This window comes from Otolemur garnettii, unplaced genomic scaffold, assembly GCF_000181295.1.
Source record: "Otolemur garnettii isolate 467f Iridium unplaced genomic scaffold, OtoGar3 scaffold00064, whole genome shotgun sequence".
In the NCBI taxonomy this organism is placed as follows: Eukaryota; Metazoa; Chordata; class Mammalia; order Primates; family Galagidae; genus Otolemur; species Otolemur garnettii.
In genome coordinates this window covers 10,570,885-10,581,931 of record NW_003852459.1, presented here as the reverse complement: position 1 = coordinate 10,581,931, position 11,047 = coordinate 10,570,885, and the positions used below count along the sequence as shown (strand labels likewise).

The window sequence follows — 11,047 nt, the reverse complement described above, 5'->3', positions numbered from 1 at the left end:
AAAGTAAGATTCTGTCTCAAAAATAAACAAATAGGCTTGGCGCGAGTAGCACAGTGGTTACGGCACCAGCTCCGTACACCAAGTCTGGTGGGTTCAAGCCTGGCCAGGGCCAGCTAGCCAACAATGACAACTGCAACAAAAATGTAGCTGGTTTCTAATTTATATAGGGGCCAAGCAAATTAAAAAATAAATTAAATAAATAAATACATAATAAAAAAAATTTTTTTTTTACCATTTTTAACCAAGAGTAGTGAAAAATGGAACCTAATTCTGAATCTTAGAAAGTCTGTTTTCATTGAGAAAAGGGCTTATTTGGATTTCTGCCTGCCTCTGTTGGATACAGAGGGGCATATATTCAACTATAAAGATGAAGGGTTTTCAACAAAAGTAGCAGTTTGTGGAGTTTCCTGGTGTCTAGAATGCTAGGTCATTAAAACTCTAGAATTGCTTCAGACAATTGGTGAATCTGAGTTTCTTGTCCTATTCCTGCAACTTTGCTATAAATTTAAAATTCTACTAAAATTTAAAAATTACAACAATGGAGTGTCCACACCTATTCTGAGCCTCTCTGTGAGACAGTCTGGGCTGGGGTTGGGGAGGGGATAGAGGTGAACAAAGCCCCAGGAGTTCCCTGGGCCTCGATATCCACCTCATCTATTCAGTGATTTAAAATAAAAATAGGTCAGGATTAGAATAAAGGCCAACTTTGCCTTCAGTGCCCTTAGGCTCTCCTCCCCCGGGATTACTTTTTTCACCTTGAGTCACTTACTTCTAATTCTGAAATAGCCTTTTGTCACCTTTAGAAAGGTAAGGGGGAGTTTTAGGAGAGTGGGTAGTGGGTGGGTACAGTCCTTGACGGTGTGGGTGCGTTCACCCTCAGCTCAGCCAGACCTGGTGGGAACCCAGTCAGACAGAGCAGTTTCTCAACCCCTGAGTTTCCTGGGGCCTGTTTGTCCCAGACAATGTATTTCTAGAACAATCATACGCGTTTCAAATGTGTAACCATTAGCAGAACTAGGATTGAGTAAAGAGGCCATCATGCATGGAACAAGTGTGATTTTCTTTTCTTCCTAGGACTGAGAGATTAAATTGTAACAAAGATTCTTTTTCAACTTGTTTTTTCTTCCTACTCACATTAGAAAGAATATAGGAAAGATTATGAAGAGTCCATTAAAGGGAGAAACCTGACTGGCCTGGAGGTCACACCAGCTTTATTACATGTCAAATATGCCACCAAAATAGCCAGCGAGGTAGTGCCCACCTGGTCTTTTCTTTCCTACTTGATCCAAATAATTGCACTAATGACACTCATTAATGTGTCCCTTCTACCACTTCCAGCACCACCTAACTGGGGCTTTCAGGTTGAGTTCCTCTGTCTGGCACTACCACCTAATCTATCGTCCACGTTAATTCTTCTAATGTTTTAATTGACTACCCAATAAAATGTGCTTATCTTAGCTTTTCATTAATTTCTAGTTTCTTAGAGTTGATATTTCATATTAACTGATGATGCTTATTCCTGCGTTTATTTATATCTTTACTTACTACGCTGTAAGCTGTTTAAAAATTAGAAGGGTTTTTTTTTTTTTTTTGCCCTTCACTGAAGGGGAACGATTCAGGCTTCCTTATCTGTATCATTGCTTTTATTTTGTGATATAGAAAGAGTACAGGAAAGATCTAGAGGAAAGCATCCGTGGGAAGGGTCTCACTGAAATGGAAGATACGCCTGACATGCTAAGAGCAAAGAACGCCACTCAGATCCTCAATGAGGTAGGCCCCCAGCCACTGCCTGCGGGTGGTGATAAGAGCGTCTTCTCCCTTCTAGCCAAGTTACAAAGACAGCTGATTTTCAAATTCTATGTCTAACATAATTATTAACCATTCAGTGAAATATATCACAATTTCCGATAAGTGGATATTCTAACAGTATGTTTCTATAGTGGTTATTATAACCTATTGTTTATCTAATATCATTTGACTTTGACATATTTGGTGTACTCATCTAAACAAAAACACCACACTGGAGTGGTAGGCACCTGAGTTTAATACTAGCTATGTACCAAACCAGATTTCCAACTTACACTCAACTTTTCTAAGTAGAGAATATTAACTGTATCCAAAATGAGAACTTCTGTTGACACATAATGAATGACTTGAGTAGAATCATGTCCTACAGTGGGCCTCTCCCTTCTACCACATGGACGGTGAACGTGAACTATCTTCTTAGCTGACGAGAGACACTCACTACCTGTGATAATAGAGGTGGCATGTTATCTGTGTGGGTTTATAGTCACTCTGTATGTTCCTGACCTAGTAGTGAAAGTTAGGTAACTTCTTTTTATTAATACTACCATAGAAAGAGTATAAGCGAGACCTGGAACTGGAAGTCAAAGGAAGAGGTCTGAATGCCATGGCCAATGAAACTCCAGATTTTATGAGGGCCAAGAACGCTACTGATATTGCCAGTCAGGTCAGTGTTACTGTTCTATGTTAGTCTTTGAAGAGAGTAGTTGTGACTTAAGAACACAGTGTTGTCCCTACCGAGTTACTTGTTGGTCAGTGACAGTCAAATGCATACACAATGGCATTCTTGAACATTTGCCTGGTAGGATCCATTCCAAGGAAGGGATGAGGGCCTCTCTGCCAGGATTGTTTCTGTCTGCCTTTCTGCGTCTGCAGCCACTAGGCATGTTCGGAGAGAAGGGCACTTGAGAAAAAAAGCTGCTTAGAGCTGTCACAGACTCTGACACCTTGGCCTTGTTTTTCAGTTAAGCCACTCCTCGTTCAGTGCCAAGAACTCCTTGCTTGGAATACCTTGCTGATTCTTTCTTTCCCTCCTGTCAAGCCCTAAGTTGGAAAAACTATAGGTCTCCTACCCTGTCTCGTGCTAATTTATATGGCTCTTTCACTTATTTGTCATCCTCCCAGCTCCTATGTAGACAATCTTTGTCTTCTTTGTTGATTATTTCCCTCCTTGCCTGTACCCCATCTTGTGCCCCACTAGAAAGTTAAGCTTCTCCACAGCTAGGACTCAACTTTTCTCTCTGACTCTCACTCTTTAATATAAAGCTATAAACGTAATGGGAAGAAATGTCTGTTGAATGTCAAATGAATGAGATCCTCTTGGGAAAAAAAAAATTGATCACCTCTTCATCAAATCAAGCCAGCAAATGTTGTACACATTGTAAACATTTATCCAACTATTGGGTGCCCTCTTACAGATTAAGTATAAGCAATCAGCAGAAATGGAAAAGGCCAATTTCACTTCTGTGGTTGATACTCCGGAGATCATTCATGCCCAACAAGTTAAGAACCTCTCAAGCCAGGTAAGGACATTTATCAGCCTGTCACTCACAGAACCCAATTGTGAAAAAGTCCTTCCACTAATAGGAAGGTTTTTCAAGTCACAGTTTTTCCCATAAAAAAGAAGGGATACAGGTTCGAATAAGAGTTAAGATTTCTGTATTGGATTTTAAAGAGATCAATAAGTGAGAATTTTGAGGTATTGAAGAACTAGGATATGGTACACCTCACAGTTGATGAATCAATATTTTAACATGTAAAGTCTCTTATAATGTGGATCTAAAAATTTGTCTGCAAATATGAAGGAAACCAAGTAGACAGCCCACATTTGGATTACCAATCTCTAACAAGATTGAGATTGTGTCCTTAGCTCTGAGCTCGGACCGTGATTCCTCCCATGTTGAACAACTCTCCATCTTCCTACAAATAGAGAAAGAAAAGTGGGATGTCCTTCGCACATCACGGTAGACCTGCGTTTGTGTTAATAATCTTCAGCAATGATCAAGAGTCTGCAATTTGTTTGAGTAGCCCCAAGTTAAAATTTTTGCTTGTCTTCTGATCAATGAGCTGCCTGTGCTTTATAAACACATGGGAGTGTGGATTCCCTGGTCCAACTCTGGAATTCTGAAACTAGTAAATCTGAAATCCACTTTTGTTTGTTTTTAATTTTCATTGATGATCTCTTAATTACCAGTTTGAAGAATCATAGATTTAAACTCTTTATTTGCAACATATAATTGTATATCATAAAATTAGAATTGAAAAATACAGTAACCCCTACAATGTGTTTTAGTTAGGAAACAAGATTATGTAAATGGAAGAAATGAATCTTTTATTTGGGCAGTAGGCATGGGAAAGAATAACGTTTTTAAAATAACCAAAATTATATGGACCCGAGTCCATGTTGCGTTCACTGGGGGAACCAGGAAGGCCAACATATCTGTGGGCCATGAGAGACTCACTTGCTTTTTATGACCTGCTTTTGACATTGCCAATCTTTAAGGGAAACTTCGGCATGCAGGCCTGTCCTGGGGAGGGCTTAAGTCACTTATTCTGCTCTCCTGGGGCTCTCTTTGGCTTGTTCCTCATGGTCTAAAACATGGCCAGATGGGCTGCTTCTTCCCCAGTTCAGATCAGTATTTGCCTTTGAGTGGTAACTGGTGGAATGGTGCTTGTGTTTTCTACAAAATTGCTTCTTGATTGCAATGGAGAATCTGCATTTTGTAACTTTTAAACCTCACTCTTGGGGGTTGAGGCAAACAAGGTGAGCTGAAGTCACAAATTCAGGATCATATATGATAGTCCCCCCTTATCTGTGGGGTATGTGTTCCAGGACCTCAGACATCAGAGCCATGTTCTGAAAGTGTCTGCTCAGTACCTGCTCATGGCTCAGCGAATGTCTCTGAGCTAAGGCTTTCTGGAGGCCGTCTGGTCAGCTCCTAACCCTCCAGTTTCCCTCCATCTGTCTGTAGAATAGTCTAAGTGGCTCTGTCCAGATCTGCACTGAGCACTAGAGGCAGCCCCATCTTCCTCCCAGGCCTCTGGCTATGACCTCCTTGTGTGGACCAGCCAGCAGGAGGTCTGCCAGCTTTGCTATGACAGTGTGCCCTATTAAATTCTCCTTCTAAGAAAAGGTTTAATGCTTGTTGATCAAGAGGGCTGTGCTTTATAAGTCCCTAACATCCTTGGACAGTCAAGAAAATACAAGGGACTTTCCCTCTACTGAGCCAGAAAGACTATTTTAGGTGCCATTAGTCTATGTGCCTGTGGTGTTCACCTTCCTTATTTCTTGGAATCTATTCCCAGAAAAAGTACAAGGAAGATGCTGAGAAGTCCATGTCCTATTATGAAACTGTTTTGGATACTCCAGAGATGCAGAGAGTCCGGGAGAACCAAAAGAACTTCAGCCTTGTAAGTTTTTATTGTATCTAAGGCAGAGCCCACCATACCTGGGCAGGGCAAGGAGGACGTCACCAGGGGCACATTTGAATATCCTGCCCCTGCCACAGGGCCATCGAGCAGCCCCACGGCTCCCATTCATATCCCGGGACGTACACGCTCAATTCTTCTCTGTGCTCACCTCATATTTCAATCTCTAATCTCAGCATGAAAGACCTATCTGTTTCCTTGTTGGTGGTATGGGGGAGAAAAGGTAGTATCTGTTCCTCCCCCATGGCAGGGTTCATGGCTGAGCCTCCTAATGCAAAAGATTAATAAGAGAAAAGCATACGAATTTCTTGCATGTTTTACATGACACATGAGGTTCAGAAGTGAACTTCAAAGAAACAAGAGAAGTCTGTGTATTTTTATGGACAGTTGTGCAGAAATGATTGGCCAAAGCAGGTGTGAGCTAATGGGAATAAAATGAGAAAACTCAGCGAGACCCATTTGTTCAGCTTCTTCTTAGCCTGTCTCTGTCTTTGTCTCCTTTTCTCTTAGTCTAGGGAGGACCTCTCTGGAATGAGGGGCTCATGACCCACTTTAGATGGAGGCAAAAGAATTATTTTATTGTCTGCCTCAGGGAAAAACAGTGAGAAAAGGTTAGAGAGACTTCTCTGTTTCTGCTGCTTTCTCAAATTCCAAGGGGCTATATTTGGGGGTAGCATGTCCCAAACCCCTTCTGCGGCTCCCAGTTACTGAATAGGAACCATGACCTTCTTCTGTTAGTTGTGACCTCTATCTTTTTCCAAGGGAAGTCTAGGTAATGGATAATTTAAAAAGAAAAAGACTGTGGTTATACATAAGTTTTTGAAAATGACTTTCTCCACAAAATTGTTATCAAGTAATTTCTGTTGGGCTGTCAGATCCTGATCGTTGTGGCATGAACTCTTTTTAAAATACAGGATTTTAACTTCCTTTACACAATATTGAGCAATTTTTAAAAAAATAAAATAATGCTGAAAACTTAACAAGATGCTTACTCTTTCTTCATAGCTCCAATACCAGTGTGACCTTAAAAACAGTAAAGGAAAAATTACAGTTGTTCAAGACACGCCAGAAATACTGCGTGTTAAAGAAAATCAAAAGAATTTCAGCTCGGTACATTGACCATTTATTTTCCATTTAATGCTAACCTAATAATTCCATTCTCCTCTTTTTAAAATATACTAGTCTCACACTGATACAATTAACATCTAACCTCTTCAGTTAATACTAGCAGTGACTCATTAAAATACTTCATACTCTGCTGCTCCAGCCTCATCTTCCCAGAGATCACTTGAAATAACATAAATCTGCTAACAAAGGAGCTTTTCTTTCATTTGAAATGTTTTAATCCCAGAGCAGTAACATGTGTTGTCTTATTCCTAGAAGATGGATTTTTTTTTTTTGACATTGTGATTTCTTTTGCTATCCCACCCCAGCATAACTGACTGACTTGGCATTTCTTCAGTGGATTTTCTGTTTCCTATGGGAGGGTTTTGTTGTTGTTCTTGTCATTCAGCATTTTCTGATTTTTCCCATTTTGTATTAATACGGTAAAATAATCTTACATCTCAAGATGTGTGTTGTCTATACAGTTTGAGTCACTGATGTTGGGAGATGTCTGCTACTCGGGCCCTTGCCTGGGGACATCATCTAGAGTCTTCTGTTTTCACAGAGGCCACATGTGCTAGTCTTTCTCCAGGAATTCCTGGGTTTGCCTTTCATCTGTCTAACACTGTCCCGATTCTGAATGGGCAGGTTTTATATAAAGAGGATGTCAACCCTGGAACGGCGATTGGAAAGACCCCTGAGATGATGCGAGTGAAGCAGACACAGGACCACATTAGCTCGGTAAACACTCAGTGGACTCACTTGCAATGTTTTTGGCCTCCCTTTGATAATTGACAATGGCTTGGAGTTGCACTCAAAACCTTTGTCACCAGAAACAGCTTATGCTGTACGTAGGTGCCAGCGTACCACTACCACATGGTGCATGCCAGGGATTAAGGGGCCCTTCCTCTTCAGCAAAGTGTGGTCACAGTTTTCATGAGGGAAGCATTAGATATGAAAAACGGGGGCGCTTGAGAGAAAGCAGAACGTGTGAGAATCAAAGAAGGAAAATCAGCCTTCTTGGCCCCATGTTTGGGAGTCTATTTGTTCTAGTCAAATAAACTGCTGGGCATAAAACACTGGGGTATACATAGAAGAAAAAGCAAAAGCTGGCTCGGCGCCTGTGGCTCAAGCGGATAAGGCGCCAGCCACATACACCTAAGGTGGTGGGTTCGAATCCCCAGCCTGGGCCCGCCAAGCAACAATGACGGCTGCAACCCAAAAATGACCAGGCGTTGTGGCGGGTGCCTGTAGTCCCAGCTACTTGGGAGGCTGAGGCAGGAGACTCGCTTGAGCCCAGGAGTTAGAGGTTGCTGTGAGCTGTGATACCATGGCACTCTACCCAGGGGGATAGCTTGAGGCTCTGTCTCAAAAAAAAAAAAAAAGAAAAAGAAAAAGCTATAGACCATGGGTCTATACACAAAGGGACAGGAGAGAAACCAAGTGTCCGTGTCCTTCCTCTGACACAGTATCAGAATGTGGACCTGTTCACACTAAGTGCACCCAACATACTAAGCTGTGTTGTTTAAATTGTGATTTTAAAAACTGCAGAGCTTCTAGTAAAACATAGGGACGTGCTGGGAAGGATAACTGTCCAGCATGTGATGGGACCTTTCTTTTCCCGTTTTTATTTCTGCAGGTAAAGTATAAGGAAACAATCGGACAAGGAACGCCAATCCCTGACCTGCCTGAAGTGAAACGTGTCAAGGAGACCCAGAAGCACATTAGCTCGGTAGTGACCCATATTCTCTGCATGTGTTTGTGTGACCGGCCACCTCCCAAGTGCTGCCCTCCCTCTCCCTCATGATTCCTCCTGCTACCAAGAGCTTCCCATGTCTTGGGGTGTTGTCAGCTCTCCCTTAGTCCTGAGGGGTAGCAATGCAGTTTGCAAACGTGGAAAGCAACCTTTGTCTTCATTTAGGACCAGAAGGGACACGGCTTCTAAACTGATCATCATGTCATTAGTCTCTAAAGTAAAATGTGGTGACAGTAGTAATAAGATGATTGGGATGAGCTCAAGAAACATACACATATAAACAGAAAAGTGAGGTAATTTTGTTAATATCTACAAATGAATGATGAATTTCCTGCCGTCCGGGAAGACTCTGGTCTGTGCAGCGGTCTCTCGCCCTTTCAAGGTTTCTTGCCCAGCACTCTGCTTTCTCCCTCTCTTGTAAATGAAGTACATGTTTAAGGTCTGGGCTGTCATCTACCAACAAGGGAATGATCTATATGAGGCCTATTCTCTGTCAGGCACTTCAGGCCCCTGTGCACAGTGCTGGGAGGGGGCCCCACATGCCTGAAATTTCAGATAGTACGTGCATCTCCTGCTTCTCCTGACCTCCTGTCCAGCAAGCCCTGCCTCTGTCCCCCACCCCCTGTCACATTCATGAGCAGGCTCTAAGCACTTGCTGGCCTCTAGCAAGACTCTGTCAACTTTGGGAAATAGTTGACGGCTGATAAAAGGTAACAGCGATTCCCCTGGTCCCAGGACTGACTCTTAGTTGAGTTCCATTAAAAGATACTTGGTGTTAGTATTTTTCTTGCCGGTTGCTCATATTATTTAGGTCTCATTCTTTTTTCACTCTCTGTTTATACTCTGGCTTCTTCTCTGTGGTGCAAACCTCATTTAGAGTTTGGTGTCCCCTAATCCAAATCTTGCCTTTCCCTAATTTTGTTTTGTCCTGTTGTCCATGATCAGTTCTGCCACTTTGCTGGGTAAAGGATAAAGAGATGAAACTTTGTCGCCAAGATGGTAGATTTTGAAAGATAAAGTTTCAGGAGGGCGCCTGTGGCTCAGTGAGTAGGGCAACGGCCCTATGTACTGAGGGTGGCAGGTTTGAACTCGGCCCGGCCAAACTGCAACAAAAATAGCCAGGTGTGGGGCAGGTGCCTGTAGTCCCAGCTACTCCAGAGGCTGAGGCAAGAGAATCGCCTAAGCCCAGGAGTTGGAAGTTGCTGTGAGTTGTGACGCCACAGCGAGCAACAGTGATGAACTAGCAGGAATAGTTTTGTTTTGCTATGAAACTTTTTTTTTTAAAGAAACTTTTTAAAGAAAGAAAAAAGTTTCATAGCAAAACAAAACTATTCCTGCTAGTTTGTCACTGGATTTAGGAATTAATTCATGACACAAACTCCTAGGTTTTCCGCATTGCTCCCCATGCTATGCGCTAATAGACCATAGATACACCAATCCCAATTGCTACCCTGGCTCTCTCTTGTGCCCTCCTCCTGCCAAGAGGAATTCAAAAGAATTCATTCATTCCTTTAGGCTGAAAGGTTTTAGCATTAAGAGCAAAGGAGGCAAGCGGCTCAGAAAGTGGCAGTTCCTTACTTCTGTCTCTCTAAAAAATAATAAACTTCTACTCATTCAAAAATACTGGTTCATTTAATCCAGCAATCATCAATAAAAATTTCCAGAAAAGTTGCTCATCCTGAAAAACAAACAATTAAGTTTGCTCATATCAAAGCTACCTACAGAGGAGGAGCCAGCAAGCAATGTTCACTAGAAAATACAAAATACAGAAAGTTCTCAACAGCCCTGAATGATAGAGTATGTGCTGATGAGAAAATTGTGTGCCAAGCTAGGTTAAATATCCAAGGCACTAATACCAGGTACAACGAAATAACTAGAATGTTCTCCCTGTTAAATTTATCACTATTTAATGCATTTTAGAAATGCGCTAGTGTTGTTTATAGAAAATGCATGACTTTATACCTAGTTTTCAAAGTTGTAAAGTTATTATTTCTGAAGAGAACATAAACATTTATGGAATTTCTTTTCCTTATCCCCCCACATTTGAAAGCTAGGTTGTTTTTATAAATTTCTATGACATAGCCCTTCCAAGTAGCTGCAGCCTAAAGGATTTGTGGTCATTTTACCTTTTTTGGCTATTCTGATTATTTCCCGCAGGTTATGTACAAAGACAACTTGGGAACAGGCATTCCAACTACAGTCACTCCAGAGATTGAGAGAGTCAGACGCAATCAAGAGAACTTTAGCTCGGTATTTACAAATATATCAAATTAGACACTTTTCATAAAAAAAATTACCAAAATAACCCACCATCCTTTTTCGTGAAGTAACATCTTAACAGTTCTGTGTGTCTGTGTGTGTGTTAGTACCTGACCAAGACTATCCCCACGTAACGCCCAATAACTCACATTTCCAATTATATTTTAACATTTTCAGCAACTGACTAGTGTGAGCACGTAGATCTGAAATACTGTAAGTAGAATTAACAGACTTCTCTTCGTTACACTCCTAGCCCCTATAACTTAGTGAGTTCTGTTGTACTTTTTCACCCCCGTAATTACCATTGTAGAGTTCACCCTTAAAATTCTGAAGTACAAAAGTAAACAGATTCTCTTTACTAAATATTGCTTACTAAGAAATCTCCTCTTCGCACGTGACTCCTGCCCCTAGTTCCCCCTTCCTTAGTCTCTGTGCTTGTTTTGAATGTCTTCTGGGTACTTTCTCGTGTCTCGCAGGTTTTGTACAAAGAAAATTTGGGGACAGGAACCCCAACACCTATCACTCCAGAGATGGAGAGAGTCAAACGCAATCAAGAGAACTTTAGCTCGGTATTTCTTAGGGGGGGAAAAAACCCTGAATTCTTAAAATCATAACACATTACAAACATAAAATTACTAAATTCATAGAATAAACATAATGATACCAAATATTACCTCAGTTTTCAATGCAAATCTA

At 41.4% G+C, this 11,047-nt stretch overlaps 1 protein-coding gene across 2 annotated transcripts in view; it reads left to right on the top strand.

Moving 5' to 3' along the window:
* Positions 1-11,047, top strand: part of NEB (nebulin) — a 212,936-nt gene that overhangs the window by 183,167 nt on the left and 18,722 nt on the right. For both annotated transcript variants that reach the window (XM_003793019.1, XM_012807124.1), the window contains exons 130-139: positions 1,140-1,250; positions 1,660-1,770; positions 2,357-2,470; positions 3,222-3,326; positions 5,110-5,214; positions 6,238-6,342; positions 6,985-7,077; positions 7,976-8,068; positions 10,250-10,342; positions 10,828-10,920. In XM_003793019.1, coding sequence (XP_003793067.1) covers positions 1,140-1,250; positions 1,660-1,770; positions 2,357-2,470; positions 3,222-3,326; positions 5,110-5,214; positions 6,238-6,342; positions 6,985-7,077; positions 7,976-8,068; positions 10,250-10,342; positions 10,828-10,920 — 1,023 coding nt within the window. The remainder of the gene's footprint in view (positions 1-1,139; positions 1,251-1,659; positions 1,771-2,356; positions 2,471-3,221; positions 3,327-5,109; positions 5,215-6,237; positions 6,343-6,984; positions 7,078-7,975; positions 8,069-10,249; positions 10,343-10,827; positions 10,921-11,047) is intronic.